The 18,879-nt window shown below is 41.2% G+C and overlaps 1 protein-coding gene across 2 annotated transcripts in view; it reads right to left on the reverse strand.

Moving 5' to 3' along the window:
- The window catches only part of plxnd1 (plexin D1), a 67,534-nt gene extending 50,009 nt beyond the window's left edge, over nucleotides 1-17,525 (reverse strand). Inside the window, exons 1-7 of one of the 2 annotated variants that reach the window (XM_030139079.1) lie at nucleotides 16,138-17,525; nucleotides 14,211-14,387; nucleotides 10,711-10,842; nucleotides 9,432-9,532; nucleotides 4,800-4,929; nucleotides 2,112-2,289; nucleotides 1,760-1,868 (exon numbers count right to left, since the gene is read on the reverse strand). In XM_030139079.1, the coding sequence (XP_029994939.1) occupies nucleotides 1,760-1,868; nucleotides 2,112-2,289; nucleotides 4,800-4,929; nucleotides 9,432-9,532; nucleotides 10,711-10,842; nucleotides 14,211-14,387; nucleotides 16,138-17,349 (2,039 nt within the window). In that variant the 5' untranslated portion in view covers nucleotides 17,350-17,525. The remainder of the gene's footprint in view (nucleotides 1-1,759; nucleotides 1,869-2,111; nucleotides 2,290-4,799; nucleotides 4,930-9,431; nucleotides 9,533-10,710; nucleotides 10,843-14,210; nucleotides 14,388-16,137) is intronic. The other variant, XM_030139080.1, reaches the window with a different exon arrangement.
- Between the last annotated feature and the right edge of the window lie 1,354 nt (nucleotides 17,526-18,879).

Here is an 18,879-nt window from a genome sequence, read left to right on the forward strand (position 1 = left end):
AATAAATATAAAGCAGGGGCAAGAAAAACAAGACGGGGTGAGGTGGGAGACAAGTAGAAAGACCTCAGAGAAAAACAAAGGAGATGCTTTGCTGTTCTTCGTGTCTCTAGGAATATGTGCACATCCAGAATGCCGTGGAGACATTTGGGTGACATTTGAGTGATGCAATAGCTGGGGACGCCGCTCCGTTTAGGGATTGCTTTAACTGTGTTGTATCAGAAGAAATGCTTGTATTAAAGGAGTGATATTTTGTTTGTTTTTTTTTGAATGAAATTATGCATTTTAAAACATTTCCCTGTGGTCTACATAAACTGTAAATGCTACGCTTGGGTCTGAATTCTTCATTACTTCAACTCCACAGGTCCATCTTCAACCGTATTTCTGACTAATGACACCAGAAAGGTCGTTTTGAGCGCTGGCCCTTTAAATGCAAATAAGCCACATCACGCCCCACCCCCTTCAGATTGTTGGCTGAGCTGCTCTGTCTCGTTCAACTAGTAACTGAACATTTTACGTCAGGGGTCTCAAACTCATTTTCTTTCAGGGGCCACCTTCAGCCCAATTTGATCTGCAGTGGGCCGAATGAGTCAAATAATAGCGTAATAAGCTATAAATAATGACAACTCCAAATTGGTGTCTTTGTTTTAGTGCAAAAAAACCCAATTAAATTATGAAAATACTTACTTTTATAAACTATCAAAAAAAAAAAGAGTGAATAACCTAAAAAAAACTGAAATTTAAATTAAAAAAAACATAAGAAAATTTATTCCATTTTTAAAAATATTAGGCCTCAGCTTATTATTTCTACATGTGCATAATGGATCGGATCTACAAAGACACTAAACACTTAGTAACAGACAGAAAAATAGTTAAAATTGTGCTTAATGTTCTTTAGACATTTCAGGTTGTTCATATTTGTTCAGGTTATTCGCATTTTATTGTTACAGGATAGTTTGTAAATGTAAATACTTCCATCATTTAATGTTATTTTTTGCACAAAAACAAAGAAAAACATGAAGTTTGTATTATTTATAGGCATAATATATGATTATTTTTCTCACATCAAAGCAAGAAGAACATATGGAGTCATTTTTTGTAGGTTATTATGCTAATATTATTTTATTTTAGATCATATTGGTCTGTATGTGGAACCTGAACTAAAATGAGTTCCACAGCCTTGACTGTGGAATTTTTGCACTCTACTAATTCATCCCACGGGCCGGATTGGAACCTTTGGCGGGCCGCATTTGGCCCCCGGGCCGCATGTTTGAGACCCCTGTTTTAGGTAATCGGTTCAACGTTTGGACATATTTTCAGTATGAACTACAACTGCTGCTGACAAACACTTATGTCGTACTCGGAGAAATGTTCGTCGGAAGTCTTGAGCTTATATGTGCAAATGTCGTGACATAACTCGTTATACTAGACGTAACAAATTAAGCAGGAATTAAAACAGGTTAAAGATATCCACTCAGTTTTTGCCAAAATGAATATAAAGATAGCTTTGCAGCACCTGGAGGGTTCAAATTCAAACTTTCGGAACTATTACGGTCCAAATACACAAAAAAATATACCAAAGACTAATAAAAGTGGGTTTAACAAAATATGACCCCTTTAAGGCTTTTTATGCAAATCCAGTAGCCACCAACTGAGGCTAAGTGAGTACAATTTGTATGTAAAGGAGGCTGTCACTTGGCCAAATGATAAGAATTGTTAATAAGTCAGGAATTTGTGATAAACAACGGAATGTGTGACTCACGATTTCTTTGGGTGAATCGCTCCGGTCCTTTCACAGTCATAGATGATGAAGCTCCCAGATACCACAGATGTGCCATTCACTTTAATCGCCACAGAAACAGTCAGATGATCTGCAGAAACAAAGCCATGCACTCACTGCTGCATGTTTCAACCCTTTGAGATGCTATCATAACATGTGCATGCTTGGCAGTAAGACATCCTCCCAAGTTACGCTAATTTTTCAGGGTTTCGAGAGACAAAAGCAGATATTGTATTTGTTATGATGCAGCAGAGTCGCAACATAAATGAATGGCATATTGTAAATGCACATGTGTGTGGAGTTATGACTGGATGTAATGGATTTTTGTTTGCACCTGTGCCAGGAACGATTGGTTGGTAGTTTTCTCGGGGGAGAAGGGGGCAGGTCTGGATTTGAGCGGGACCGTAGTCTAGGTGCACTGTTGCAGCTGTGGAAACACCCGGCCCATATTCACACTCTACCCGCGAGCCAATGAGATCAGGAACACTTCCATTTATCAGGATACCAACATCCTACAACAGAAAGGCACAGCGGGATACAAAAATAACTGCTTGGTCTCACATTAATTAGAAATTACATCTACATGCCCACATGCAAAGACCTGTTCACCATCACAGTATTTACAGTGAGTCTTTAGAGGAGGTTAAATGACAATGGCATTACTTCAAGTTTGTTCAACAGTTCAAGCGGAGGAATACAGAAACTAATGTGCAATGAAGAAACAGATGGCACAGTGCTACATTCATATCTAAATTTGGCGAAGTGATGAAGTATGACAGACGTAAAATGAGAAACATAGCACCTCGCTGACATGACTGAATTTCAGCTAAAGATTTCACTGGGAGAGAAAAAGACGAAAAGGGGGGAAGCAGAAGAAGTCAGCTAAGCAAAGAGGAAGACCGAGATAGCATATTTTATGGCTCAACAGATAAGAACTGAAGTGGCCAGAGACATGTGGTGACTTGTCTTAAAAATCCACTCTATTGTCCTTTACAATTGATCATTTCCTGGCTAAAGCTCTTGTTTCCTGCCTGCTGCTTCCTGTTTAGGGACAACCTTGAGCTGAGTTTCCTGTGGCTCTGAGGACCAGGCAGCTGCTGGATCTATTACAGCCCAGTCAGGCTGACCTACATAACAAGCAAATATTCCCAATTAATGAACCAATTAATGACCTGTCATCCTTCCGCCTCTTCTAATTATGAGCTATAATTAAAGGTCAAATATACTTAAAGTGTCGGAATTCAGAAAGCTAATTATCACATTGTTTTTATGGCTGTTTTGTATGATACTGGAAAATGTTGTTGAAAAAAGCAATATACATGTCACCGCTGAGGTATGACGCAGACACTCTATTTGTCACTGAGTAACCTGATCAATCATTCCGTCAGGTTTGATTAAAGTCAGACCTGGCTGTATTAGGCAACACTCAATATTGCCCGTGCCCTAAATTCATACAATGCAACATATACTGAGGTTATTGAGATTCTACCAAGTATGTAAGGTAAAAGATTTTCACAGATGATACAAAAACATTAGCAATCCAGACAGGTTTATCATTGAAAGTGACAGAAAAATGTTCTTTAACCCTTTAACTCCTGAGACATTAGTTTCAGGTGAATAGGCTGCTGTGAAATGTCATAAAAGCTGCTGTGAGTATGTGCTTGTGTTCCTTTTCTTCAGTGGTTTTGCTTTATTGTGTGTTTTAAGGTCAAAACAGGGTGGACTAATAGAAAAAGACAAAGAAAAGAATTGAAGTTTGACAGGTTTTTACTAAATAATGTACATCAATATGAGATTTAGGATGTTGAACATGAACTGTGAACTGGAACACACTGAACAATAAGTATTTGAATTTAGGCCCAGTAGTTTTTGTTATGAGGCTCTTTCTTTCTAAATCAGTCCAGCTGCTTTTTGCCACCTGCTTAAATTCCAAAAACTTGGTAAAAACAGCTAAAAAAAAAAAAAAAAAAAAAAAAAAAAAAAAAAAAAGGAAAATCATGACAACAGTGCAAACAACAGTAAAAATGACAAGGAAAATGCAAACTGTCTATTTTTGTAGTGAGTCACTCTCACTCACTACTCTGCGTTTTGCCCCTTCCCCCCCATTACACAGGCAGCAGGGGGTGTACTGAGCATGCTCAGATGTCTATGGAAAGCACAAAGTCTATTCTATCAGCACATTTTGAAATTTTTCATACAGAGCAAATGGTTGAATTTTTATAAATATTTAAAATAAATCCTACATTCTGAATGCTCACCACAGACACATTAAGGGTTAAATGGTTAACTATATTGACTGCAACCTGAAACATCCTAATTACAGCTATAATTCACAATTATTCTCATTGTCACTTATTTTCTTGATCAATTGCTTAGTCATTTGGTCTATGAAACATCACAAAAAAGGTGAAAAAGTATTATTTTAAAATATATGAAAGATGTTCACTCTAACGTCATAGAGATGTAAAAACATCAGAATATATTTACATTTAAAAAGCTGCAATCAGGGGATTTAGATGTCTTTAAAAAGTCATCAGAATAAAATGTGTCTATTGTATGTTTCTGCAAACCACAGAAACACTTAAGGCTATTGCAATTTTTCTGTGAATGATGTACTTCTTTCTTTCATTTCCTCCATCTACTCCAGGACTTTGTAACCAGACATCAAAGAAAAGCATGCATGTTAGGGTAAGAAAAAGAGCATGATTTGGTTTACATACTAATAAATACACTATAAGTCTCTTTGTCTGTGCAAAACATCCGTAACAGTCATTAAAGAACATAAATACTTTCTTATGGACACAGTTTAAAAGAACCATGTGCAGATAAGACTCTATTATGCTGATTAAATGTACCGAGAAATGCTGATGAAATGTATTTTTGGTTCAGAAACATTGAGATTATATGTATTTATGGTTTAGCTGGTATGTAGAGTTTCATCCCAGTGACTGAGTTTGTATCAACTATCATGTTATCGTGGCTGCAAATTAAGCAACATCAATGTGAATAGTGTTAAATTTACCTTGATGTCTGCCGAGATGCTGATTTCTGGGGGTGTGAGGGTCATGGACGGACACTGCTGTGGGCCTTCACCCATGCCGATCCAGGAGCGTGACAACAGGCCCTGAGCACACTCCTTCTGGATGGTGCACCTGGACACAGAGGGAAGAATATAAGTCTTATTTATTATATCAAATCTATCAAGTTTAAGAGACTTAATTTAATATTTTCCCATAAAACAATTGATATGGCAACCCCTCTAAATCATCAGGAGGAGAAAGAGGAGATGTACAATGGTGTTAGTTTATGTGGGCTTTAGAGAAAAAGTGCTGTGAAGACAATCATCATTGATTGATATTTTATTTTCCTATTTCAAAAATTTTATCTTGCTACTGGTGCTCGCTCTCTCCACTTAGTCTACTGCTTGCTTGACCACCACTCTCTCCCTCTCTCACTGAGTGGAAAAATGGGTGAACAGTTCTTTCTACAAACACAGACGAGAAATGTCCCATTCTTTGCCTTTAATTAATATTTTGATGTTTTTGCCTCTTGTCATGTTATGGCAAATTTATGATGACTTGACAAGTAATTCAAAACAGCCTCATCCTGAGAAACAACTTATTTCCTTGTTAGTCTGCAAAGTTTGCTGCTGCTGGGAAGTTTTGGTGAGATTGTCAGCATTTCCTGTCCCTCAACATGAACATCTGATATACAGTAATTGCTTGTCAATGCTGCAGCTTGTAATCATCAAGAGCCAATCTACCACTACACTACCACACCGGTGTACGGAGGCACAGCCTTAAGGTCAACATTTCATCCTTTGTGACAAACTTTGCACTTCCATTTTAATTGAGGATGAATTGTCTCTGCAGGGTTTTCATGGTGTGCTGTGGTTTCATATCACATTCAGACATTATCTGTCCCCTTTCCTGGGACAACACATTAAACTACTTGACTCTACGAATCACAAATTCCAGTGACAACACATTTGAAAGGCAAAAAGATCAGAGGCTTATACTCCTGATAGCAAAGGAAATAACCCAAAAAACAATCTGACTGTTCATCTGTGTGGTGCCAACAACTGTGCACCCATGAATGTGTGTTTGTGTGCATGCATAGAGCATACAGTGCCTGCCTATCTGTGAGTATAATGAAGGTCTAGGACAGAGCAACTGTGAGAGGGCATTCAACAAGCAAGGTGGCCTCATACTCTGACTGACTTCTGCTTCACTAATGAACTTCACTGTCCGCTGGCAGAGAGAGCAGTTCATCTGCAGAGCAGAATGGAAGGACAAAGTGACCTCAGACTAGGAGAAACCAGAGAGGCCTCATTTAGCAACGTCCTTACACGCCACACAATGAGTTTGGCACATCCCACTTCCCTCTCACACTTTCACAGTTGTTTTAAATTAACGTGTGTGTTTTTGTGCCCCCATGCCTGTTAGTGTAAGTGTTTGTGTTTGTGCAAAATGAGCGTCCAGATTCTCAGTCCCATTGGCACCGAGGGACAGAGAAGGGCCGTGAGGTCAGCAGACGACCTAAAAATAGAGCTGAGTGGCTTTGCAAACCGTGCAAAAATCCCCCAGACAAAAACAAACCCATAAAGAGTCTCCGAAAACTCAACAGCCACTCTAGATAGGATTTACAGAAAAATACACTGTACAGAATATGTAATTAGCAATCAGCTACCAACATTGTCTGATGATATTCATTTAGATTTCACTCTTTGGGTACAACTCAGCCTCCACAGTGTTCTCAAGAGATGCTGTTTCTGCACAAACACCAAACACTTTTTTTTCTATACCACAAAAAAAGGTGTTATGTTACATTTTGTTTAATGCAAGCAGCCTTAACCTTACCTTTCCCCTGAAACTCAGCAAAATATGTGGGCGCACAGTAAAATGAACAAGTAAACAAGATATAACAAACCACAAGTGCCAACTTTTGGTACGACTTCCATTACGCAATTGTAGGGCTAAACAAATGCTGTTGTAAAAGTACCACAATATGTCATTTAAAGATGTTTAGGGTAATTTGTCATGAATTGTTCTTGTGTTCTTGTGTAAGATTTAATTACATTTCATTTTAAAATCATAGAGTAAAACACGACTTCCTCCCAGGTTTACAATGGCTCATAAGTATGCTCCTTGTTTTCTCTCTACAGGAATATATTTAGATAATCAAGTAAACTCCAGATTTTATCTTTAAATGCTGAATACCTCATAGATGGGATTTGGTATAAACTGAAACACACTTCCTGGAAGCATCATCTTGAAAGAAACGAACACAGACTCTGAGATAAACATCAACAAACAGCGGATGAGATTTAACTGATGACCAAAAAACTCCTTATCTCTCTTCCATCACACTGGGGTAATTTAACCAGGGATACATCTTATATATACTGCATACCTTCCTTTAGCTAATTTCCTTTGATTTTCACTTGAATGCATTCTTGTCACACTTAACTGCTTATTCTTTACTGAAAAAAACAAAACAAAAAAACAAATAAAAATTGATCGGGTACCGAGTATTCAAGGCACATTCTGAATTCACAAAAACACATTCTTCACCTTCTTCAATGCAGCAGGGAGACGTTAAAAGCTTTTCAAACAGCCCCTTAAAATAAACAGAGTCAACATATGCAGTTAAAATATGACCTGAGAAAACTCATCACCTCCTAAGTGTCTAAACGTCAGAGGAGCGATAAGGTGGGGAGCCAGCGAAACTGTTAAACAGCAGGAGAAGACATGAGCCACAGAAACGCACAAAGTTAGTGTGACAAGCACACACATGCAGATAAGTATGATAATTTGCGAATAGCAAAGACTGCACATGATGCATAATTTGATTCAAATAAAGATATTAAAGGGCTTTCTTGTGATATGTGGCTGAAATCAGCTCCAGTATGAAAAGAGTGATCAAGCACCAAAGATTTATCTCTGCAGTGAAGCTCGTGCTTTTTCAAACAACAATGCCAGCTTCAATGAGCAAATAGACATTTTTTCATGCTCGCTTTGCATGCAGACATGATGAGCGACGTCAGGACCGAGCATAAAATTAAACAGACCCCCACGGAGACAGTGGTGGCTTCACAGATCGTGAAATCTTTCTGTAGAAGCCTCTTCTTTTTTCTTTTTTCTTTTTTTTTCTTTTTTTTTATCTGTGCTCTGTGTGTCTGTAGTGGTATCAAACAGTGAGGTGATGGAGAAGACCATCCACCCCCACACATCAACCCCCTGATCCCCCAGGCTCTGAGGCCACAGTGCCAGGCCACAGCGCCAGCCCAGCGGCCAACATGACAGTGTATCAAACACACACACACATGCACACACACACATGACATCAGCTCTCAGGCCTCCGAGAGCCAGACAACACACACACTGACACACAGACTTACACACTTTGACATTTCCTTGTCAAAAGAACCAGTGTGCACTCTCCCTCCCACCACCATCATCACAATCAACGCTCCTTTGTAGAGGGATAGAGAGGAGGACAAGGGCACTGGGGGAGGAGGAGACAAGGACTACAGAGACAGAGAGAGAGGTTGAGAGAGGGATAACTAAATTCTCAAAGCTACTGGAAAATATGAGGGCAAGAAAAGAAAAAAAAAAGGAAGCTAAAGACAGAGAGAGAATCACAAGGGTAAAAAAAAATGCAGTGAAGCGAGAAAGGGGCTGGGATAAAGAGACGACAGATAGATAAATAAGAAGAGGAGACAGGGAGATGACAGTAAGACAGTCTGACCACACATACACACACACACACATATAAACACACAACTCTCATCAGTTCCACTCTTCCAGCTCTGAATGGCCCCTGGCAATGCCAAAGCCTCCAGAGCTCCAACACAAGTCATCACAAAACTCACTTTCTCATCTGATCTGCTTTAATCACCAAGCAACCATCCAACCAACTCATACATACAGACCCACACAGACAAAAACACACACGCACACACACACGCAAACAAACACAGCTCGACACCGCACATATTCTCCCTGAAAGCCAGTGAAGGCAGAGCCAGTGAGCCGGTCCTGACAGAGCCACATTAATCACAGTGTACTCTCCTTCGCTCACAGTAACACTTGAGCCAAGTCACTCCTCGCCGGTCGCTCCCAGCCTGTCACTCCTAACCCAATGACTAAGAACCAAGACCGCTTCAAACAATGATGTTAGTCCCCAGTCTGAGGTCTAATAAAAAGCCAATCTATTTCGCTCTTTCCAACAACAGCTTTCCAACCCAAAAACAGAGTACGTCGCTGCCAAGACTCATTGAGCCTGGCAACAACTTGAAATTTAGAATGAACCAGAAAACAAGCCTCGGTGGTTTTACAGATTCAAACAATAAAAAGATCTAAATGACATGTAGAAATCATCAGCGTAATCCGCTAATGCTATTTAAAATGAACATTATCGTAAATCACTCACATACTCAGCTGCAGAATATGTTTTTATTTGGATCACCCAGAGAGTGGAGACAGTTTCCACTTTCTTCCATCAACAGCATGTGGCATGAGTATAACACTAAAGTATATAATAATTTCATTGGATTATATCTGTTAATCACATTACAGCAGTCTGTGGAAGACAGATAACCACACAGATGGAGAGAGCAAGGAGACAATAACCGAGCGCATGTGGCTCTTACCTATTCTCCAGAGTACACCAACCACAGTGGGCGTCACCTGCTCCCAAACAGTCACTGCAGCTCCTCCACTGGTCACACTGCATCACTTTTACCCTCAGCATCTACACAACAAGGCACAAATATAAAAAAATCCACATATTAATATTAAAGATCATTGTAAAAGGGGCATTTCAGATCATATCTTACATGGATTTTATAAAACTTGTGTGAAGAGCTTCTCCAGAATTTACTCCATAACCGTTTTAATCATCAAGTCACAATGGCAAATGCCAAACATTTGACTCCAGCTTGTTAAACATGAGAATTTTATTTTTGTTTTCAATTTTTTATATTACTCTAAACTGTAAAATAAATGCCTTCAGGCTTTAGATAATCACTGGACAAATCAATGATGCAACTAGAAAATTCTGATGACGTTTGTTTGTTTTTCAACATTTTTTTTTTTTTTAGTTTAGTTTATTTCGAATATGCAACAAGACAAAGCAATCTTACTTAGTCCTTAGAAATAAAACAGGTAGTAAGAAGTCATGGAAGAAAAACAAAAACAAAAACCTAACTTATACATATACATGACTTCATTTGCACATTCAAAGAGGTGGGAGGAAGTATAACTTATTTAATCCCACCCTTTCTCCACACAACAGTCTATGTTTTAGCTTCCTATCAGCATAATATATGAAAAGTCAAGTCCCTTCCATCTTTTGTAAGTAATTAACCTCACTTATCATCCTCACATACACATACATACACACCCATATTGACATACCAGAAAAGCAAATAAATAAAAAAAATACATACATACACACATAAGGTTGTACATAACAGTTGACCTATAAACTATGAAAACAATCAGCTACAACCTTACAGATAAATTATGTTATGGATCTATGTGTGTATAATAGTTTGTAAGTCTCGCATGACAGCATATGAAAGCATGAGATTTTCCTCTGTGGCAGAAAGAAGTGTAATTTAGTCTCACCGCAGTCAGCTAACAATCAGGTGCATCTGCTCTACACAGAACTGCTGGAGGTGCAGACACATCCTGTCATAAGTACGACTGTTATGAAACATATTGTTTTGGAAATGCACTGAATCCCACTGAGGGTCTGAGTACGTGGCTATCTTTGCCACAAATATGTGACTGTTCAGCTAAATTGAGGTGAAGGATTCTCTGAAATGAGGTCTGATTGTAGCTATTATGACTCGTCTATGCCTGGATGAATAAATCAGTGGCAGACGTGGGGAGAATAAACATCTTGAGGCTAAGGCCCGTTCTTACGTGGTGTGAGGTCATGAGATAAAGGAAGTTGCTGTCGTTGGGGTCAAAGGTCATGATGTGGTGGACTGCTTCGCTTGCCGGGAGCTTCAGTGCCCACTGATTGGCCAAGGTCATGTTCGGCAAGAAGGTCAGCTGTGGAAAAAAACGCCATGGATGAGATAGAGTAGATGATCGTGGTCATTTTACAGGTTCAAATTACTGCTGGGAGTAACACAAAATAAGTGCACAAAATACATGTGTATATATATAGTCACAGTTACACTTTAAATAGGTGCTGGTCAGAAAACAGCTACTATAGTAATACATACATACTTAACATAATAAATATATGTTACACTTTTCGCCTGTTTTCATGTTGTGTGAAAACACAGCAGGTACGAAGTTCCTTTTCTGGCAGCGTTTTACTTGAAGAGGATTAGTTATAACAAAATCCACATTAAAAAAACAACTTTGCTGGCTTTCACTCTATCTTGATGCTGTTAAAAAAAAAAAGAAGGAAAAAAAGGTCACGGAAAAACTGAGTCCTTGTCCTTTTTTTGCCAGACAAAACATCACACCCCTTTTCTGTTTGCATATACATCTCTACAGCAAGTGGTGTTTACTGGTAGTAAATAGTCCTCAAGGTTAATTAAACAAGGGAAGTCAGTTAAGCACTATTTCACCAGCTCCTTGCTTCATATTCAACCACAAAACTCCTCAAATATTATGAGTTTCCCAGTGTAAGGTATATCGACAGGTAGGTGCCATTCGAAACAATACTTCACAAGTCTTTTAGGCACATTGTCAGTCTCTTTAAGATGACTGTTACACCTACTGAGCAGTTAAGAGTTTTAATAAGACATACACTATATTATTTTATCTGAAAACTTTAGCGCTCCAGATTGTAACGCCACCAAAGACTTATTTATAATATGAATGCAAGTAAGTATATTAATAAAAGTTTTGCAGAAGTATATTTTTCATAATGAAAGTTCTTATCAGTAATATTAGAACATTATTATATATTCAAGCTCCTCAAATACATTTAGGAGACCTTTTGTTCGAACAGTGTGCCTAATCTAGTTCCTCTGAGCAGTGATTTATCTACACATTGGCCCTCTTACAGCTCGAGATAATAAAATGGGTGACAAATTCTCACGTACGCACAAACATATGCACAAAAAAAACCACATGTACACACACATACACGCACGGAGCTGCACAGAAAAACAAACTGTGCTGAGTTAGACTTCCTGTCACACAGACAGTGAAAGCTCTTATTTCTGTGATTTGTCTGGTTTCCCTTCAACAGAGACATCCTGCCATCCTGAGGAACTGGCATACTGACCAGCATCTGGTGACAAGCACGGGCTGTGTCACTTCTCCATTGACCAAACACATAAATAACCCACTCACAATATTGCCACCCACTGAGACGAGCTGGTTACTGTTAAACCAGCAGATCCAGGCTTAGTAAACCATTGGCTTAACCTGCAATGACAGGCATTATCTCAGCCTCCAAATATCACTGTTGTTTTTATAACACCACCCACCCATCTGCACACGCACTAAACACACACATCAAATGAAGCGTGATCTTTTGGCTTCTAAGCAGCTGTGCTATGTCTTCACCCCACACCCCAGTGAATACAAACACATAGACACACTGAGGAGCAAGTAAACAGCAGCCTACACACCTGGACAGGGAGTAGAATAGGAGGAGAAGTGAGGAGATGTGTGACACAGTGCGCCACCAGGTCAACCAACAAAACACCTGCTGCACTGGGAGGTCACTCTGACTCTATTCACTGTCTATTTACTTGCAGATGAAAGACCCTATTCAACCAAGCAGAGCTCAGCTGTTGTATGTTCTGTTTCTCTGTGCTTGTCTAGACCTGGGTGTAAAGGAAGAAGAATAAAGACAGATGAAGGTGGGGCAGGAGAGAACGAAAAAGATAAAGTGATTTTGTTTGTGACATGAATCAAAGGCTCTTTTATATTTGAGACGAAGTAATAAAGGTACAGAGGGTACAACGAAGTGATGAACTGAGAAGTGGTAGGTCGGATTGACTCAGGGAATAAAATTGGACAGGAATGAATAAGATAAAGTCGGACGCTGCGAGAGAGAGGCAGAAAATGGAAGTCAGCTGTAATGGGGAGGGAGAGACTTCATTAAAAAATGCATGTAATTACAAATTACTTCACTGAGGGCCCTCTCAAAGACAGTAAAAGAGGCCTAACTTAATCTCAACCACTGCTCCCTTGTGTTTAGTCTGAGCCAAACTCACAGTCAGAATCACATTACACACACTAACAGCACCATTAACCTCTGTAACAGCTCTATCCGCGGGGCACGCAGACACACACACTGCCACACACACATGCATAGACAAACAATGAAAGACACATAAAGCTAAAAAAGCAGAGAGCATATTGCCCAAGGTCACAGAATACTACGCTCCACATATAATAAGGCTAACACACATGCTGAGGGAACACACATATAGAACATAATCACAGGGTATGCACTCATGTGAGTAAACACATGAGATCACAAAACCACTTGCGCTGGCTTAAAGACAAAGTCAAACACCTAAAAACACAGACAAACCTGCAATCAAGCTATACACAGACACATACATATACAATGTTGCTTACACCAACCCAACCGCTGTTGTGTATCCGGCATAAACTACCCAAACCCAATTACTGCATGCTCTGCTGGGGCTAAAACAGTGCTTTCATGTTTGGGTGGGAAACAAGGAGCTCTTTTAGTGGGCCAAAAATGAAACACCCGGCAGCAGAATGGGTTTAATGTTGTAAAAGGTACAAGCTTAATGCCAAACAATAGGTCAGAAAGCTCTTAGAGTCAGTTTATGTTGTTTCCCGCAGACAGCTGAGAAGCAGCTTGCGGTGCTGGCAGGCAGGCTGCTGCTTAGCAAGCCCAGTCAGGGGTGACTAGGAATGTGACTGAGACAGAATTAAGGTATGCTGTTAATTGGACGGAAAAGGGTTTTCACAAGCCGGACCCTGTGCAGATGTTCTAGGTCGCAGACCGTTGAGCTGAAATCACCAACACAAGGCAGGGCTGAGTCATTCACCATCAACTGATCTTGCTAAGTAGCTTTCTGGTGATCCCTCAGACAATAACCAGGTCTGAGGAACATTAGTGCATGTGATTAGGACTACTTCATAGGCCAGGATGGGTCATGGATCACTGTGGGAAGTGGGGGGTGGGAGGGTGGTGATAGGCCTGAGACCTGGGAGATGAAAGTGGACATTCCTGTTTGTTCTGCTGTTACTCACAGTGTTTCATGAAGCACCTACGTACAGTTTATTGAAAGAGTCAGCAGCCACATGAAAGCAGCACGACGTAACTCTGTAGCTATTATAGTTTTTCCAAGCTTAAGGGCACGATCACATTAAAAAAATTAACTCTATTCAGTGGTGACAATTACGTGCTACAATTGTGTTTTGGCCCCAGGTTATGCATAGTTTAAGAACATAGAAACATGTCTCACCTTACGAAGCCGTCCATTACTCGTTCCCAGGAAAACCACAGTGTGGTTGTGCACATTATCCACAGAAACAGAACTAAGGCCAGTGTACTCAAACAGGGGAATGGCTCTGAGGGACCTCCGTAGAGCCAGAGGGTGCTGCAGGTGGGCCGCACCGCAGTCCAGCTGCTCCGGCTGCAACTACAACACGGACAAAATGAAAAAAGTGTGGAGTCATGTCACACTGATTAGACAAAAAAGAGAGAGAGAGCAGAAGAAGAGAAAAAAAAAGTTGTATGATGAAAGCAAAGGGGAAAACAAGAGCTGATAGTAGCAATCACAATGGTGCTGCTCATTCCACTAAATCACTTTTTAGACATCTCAGTGAATACTTGAAAGGGGCTTACAAGGGTGTTCAACACTCATAAGACTCTGCTTTTGTCAAATCCTCAGCGGGCAATGATAAAACATTAATGCCACGCTTAGATGAGCACCAGGATCTACTGGGAATTCTCTGAATATTTTAGAGCACGCAGAGGCAAAAAAGAATTAAGCACAGTGGATATTTGTAGAGCCGTTTCCCACGGGCCCTTCTGCTCGGGGCCTCGTCTCTCTTATCATAAATTGTGTCTGGCTTTTCCCGCTGTACTGGCCTTCACAGTGTTGACTACAAAAAAAGATCGAATTGCAGTGACCATGGCAACATAAACGCTAAAGTAAAGACAAACTTTATTCAGGGAGAGAGGTTGTGTTACAGAAAGACAAACATCCCCAAACAGTCTCTTTGAACGAGGCAGTCGGTTGTGTGTCCTGGGTAAACGTGTGTGTCGGTGGAGACAGTGTTCAGAGACTGGTCACAGGAGAAGTGGCCCTGCTGGACCCTGACATGACTGTGCCAGCAATGAGGGCAACTTCTCTGACCTGACAGCGCAGTGGTCATGGGACAGCGTCTTTTGACCTCTGTTCTGTCAATCAAAACCACCACAACAAGCTGGAATTTCACTGCATTCCTAAAAAACAGTGAACAGCTTTAAATCCCTGTTTTTTCAGACACTGTCAGCATAGTGTGCAAAAATGGGGAGAAAGGGTAAGTATTGTGTGTCTGAAATTTCCTCAAGGGCAATATTTTCTCGGTATGCGAGTAGAAAGCATGTTACGAAAAACATTAATTTTGTTGCTCTAATAAAGTTTAGATATTGAACCATGTGTTTGTAACAAAAGTGGTTTATTCACTAACTATGCACTAAATTTGTGGCGGGCACAAATTTTGCAACAGTCTGTCCAGAAAAAAAAGCATGTCTAAGGCTTTACTGCAAACTCTTGACCCCTTTCCATCTTTATATTTGATAACAGAAGGAGCTGCTGGATGTGAGAGGAGTCTCACCCTTCCCATAACCCCCGGCGTGGCTCTGGAGCATCTTTTCCAGTTATTATGACCTCCACTCGTGACATGGGAGATCCTCTCTCCAAGTCATGAGCCTCAGGGCACAAGAGCATAAGTGCTTGTAAGCAAAAATAGAGGCTGTCAGTGACATGCAGGAGTCATGAATGGGTCTTTAACCCCAATGGAGTCCAAAGGTTTTATATTAAAAAAAAAAAAATAATAATAATATACATATATATATATATATATATATATATATATATATATTCAGCCAATATTCAGTATGTCATTGCCAGGACAAGGAGATAATGTCAGCAGTAATAGAAGAGACAAATACTTAGCAGAATCCTTTTTTTTTTTTTTTAATGATTTGTCTTGTGTTGTGTTATCTTTTCGGATTTTGCCCCATCTGTTTTCTGTAAACTTCAATTTTCCTTTTATAGTCAGTTTGTGCTCAGAAAAAAAACAAAAAAAAAACAACAACTTTGAAATATAACATGAAATCCCTCTAGATGCAGGCATCATTCCACAGATACATGTTGTATTTAACAGCCCATAAACTCTTACCACCAGGTTGCCTTTCTGGATGCAGGCTGCTCCAGAGCCCTGGATGACGCTGTCCAGGACCTGAACGTCGCTGCTGGGGGAGTTGGAGCAGTTCCTGCGGCCTTGTCGGATCTCCTCCTCAATGTCACTAAACTTAAAGGCGCACAGAGCAGACTTTCTGTCCGCCTTGGAAAACACTCCGAACAGGTACGGCTCAGAGCTTTTCCCGCTGTCTGTGTGGATCTCCGCTGGATACACGGACAGCAACCGATTGTAAATGTTCCCACTAAATCCACACTGGAGCGGCATCTGGATGTAGGACTCAGTGAGCTTCCTGCTCTCTGGGCCGGTGGGCTTTTTGGGGTTCTCCGTATCCAAACATATCCTGGCGAGGATGCTGTTGGGCTGACTCTCCTTATGGCCCATTTTCGCATCATTATTAAAGGCAATATAAGAATAAGTCTTTTGAATGAAAGCATGGACGAAGTTCAGCTTGTTTTTGGTTTTTACCTCTTGTTTAATCTTAAAGACATTATCCTCCGAGGGGTTTATGTCATAGGTGAAAAGGCGAGATAAATCCTTGACGTTTAAGGAGCGGATGGCGATCTCCGGCGTGTTCTCAAAGCGCAGATCCTCCTTGCTGTGATTTTTGGGGAAAAACTGGGTTCCAGCCCCTGTGTAAGTGGCTCCGACAAGAAGCCGGGTGTTGCCCCCGTGACTCCTGAAGATGAGCCCGACCGTGGACGCGTTCGGGTGATTGGCAGCAATGTTCAGCATGCTGGGGAAAACAGTCTTCTCACCCTGAGGTGGGAACTCCACTGCTATCTCTGAAATATTCCCCATTTTTCTGAGCTCACAGAAGCCCTGATACACGGAGCCACACACCACCACGACCCCTTGCTCTCTGTCCAGTTTCAGGAGCTTATTGTAGTTATCAGTGAGGAATTTAGGATGCTCACATGGAGCCTGTGGCAGCTGTGGCGCATGGCACAACAGGTTGTCCTCCACTGGCCCGGTCCTCTTCTCCACCTCGATGCTCAGGGTCCCATTCAGCTGGTAGACCGTGTTGACCGTGGCCAGGTAGACTTTTCTGGAGACCGGGTCCACCACGAAGTTATTGGTCTGATTTGGAGACGCGAATGCCTGTTGGATCTGCAGCGCGCTGGCACTCCGGCGCGTCTCCAAAGCCAGGACGCCAAGGAGAAGAACAGCTATCTCTATCGAAGGAGGCATTTTTCCTTCTGACCGGCTTCCGCGTGTTCTGTGCCGAGGGGTGCATTGAGCAAAGACAAAATTGTGTGTTTGTTCCTACTGCGACAATCCGAGAGGAAAGGCTGTTTCCTGCTCAACGCCTAAACCCAGAATGACGCGATAAGCGAGTCGTGCTTCCTTTTCAGGCAACCTCCTCTGTCACTCTGAGCACACTGTGCGTGCTGCTCAACAGCCTCTCTCCCCAGGCACAATGCACACTATGCATCGTTCACATTTTACTTGCATTTAACCGGCAATTGAAATAAATATGATAAAAAATATCTGTGCGTATTTTCTTTTGCGCATGGATGTCCGCGCAAAGGTGATCAAACTACTAATGTTTGGAATTATTCTAGGATCACATGAAGCTATGAATAAATAAAATATGCAGTTTAAGTAAAATTATATGACAAATAAAAGGGATATTAGATCTATTTTATGTGTCTTTTTCATTTGGTCATGCTTTGGAATGGATTTAGTCACATATAAATAGGAGTAAATCTGTACTAAATCGTACATCACAACACATCTAATGTGGATGGTGCGCTCCTGCCATATGAAGTTGTAATGACCATCTACTCCTTTCAAGATGGACCACTTGATGAATCTCCGCCCTGCGTGGTTCCGCTCATCTCGGGGTTAATTGCAGGTCACCGTCCCACCTCCTGGGCTCTCTGGTCCCTCGGCTCTCAGATTAGTTCTGCAGATCTGGAGGGTTCCGTTATGGGCACATACGGCACGGTAAGCACCGTGAAAGTGCTACCAGATGGGCACATCAGCACACCTTTCCGGTTTTTGACATTCCCATCTATCCAACATAGCTTTCTTGTGTGCTTTACCTCATAAATATTCAAGTACAACACATGCGCCCCCACTCAACATGCACGAATACGGTTAGCATTTTTTTTGTCTCTGGATGAAGTGTGCATATGTTCACATCTCTGAATAGAAGTGAATAGTCCCTACGAGGAAAACGACCGTGAATGTGTCAGACACTGCATAATCAGTTTGCAGGCGAGTCGGAGAAGTGTTATCTCTGAATACATGCAATAATTAAAGTTGATGCTAAATCGTGCGCAATCGCTTGTGCCTATTTACTGTGGCCTCCTCTGGGGACAGACTCACTCTCCTCTCTCCTGGCTCTCCCCCGTCACCACTTGCTGCTTTCAGTAAGGCAGATAAGTGCGCCCCGTGTTTACCTTGGCGCACAGCCATGCGCATCAAATCTGGCAGTGTAGAAAAGGAGGAAAACGCGCTGATAAAGTGCAACATAATGACCCCCCAACTGCACCGCACAATGACTGAGCCAGAAACGATCTCAACAGGCTGCGCGTGCGTGGGCCTCTAAGTAGCTGTGGGGTGACGCGCACGGGGTCTTGCAGGGATAAGGCGCGGCGTGGGTCAGAGCTGTCAGCATCAGATATCAGCCTGAGGTGTGACTGAGTGCTGCGGTTTGGGCTGCTCAATCATACACACCATTCAACGGACTTCAGGTGTGTGTGTGTGTGTGTG

The sequence above is a fragment of the Sphaeramia orbicularis genome, chromosome 7 (assembly GCF_902148855.1).
Source record: "Sphaeramia orbicularis chromosome 7, fSphaOr1.1, whole genome shotgun sequence".
Taxonomy (NCBI): Eukaryota; Metazoa; Chordata; class Actinopteri; order Kurtiformes; family Apogonidae; genus Sphaeramia; species Sphaeramia orbicularis.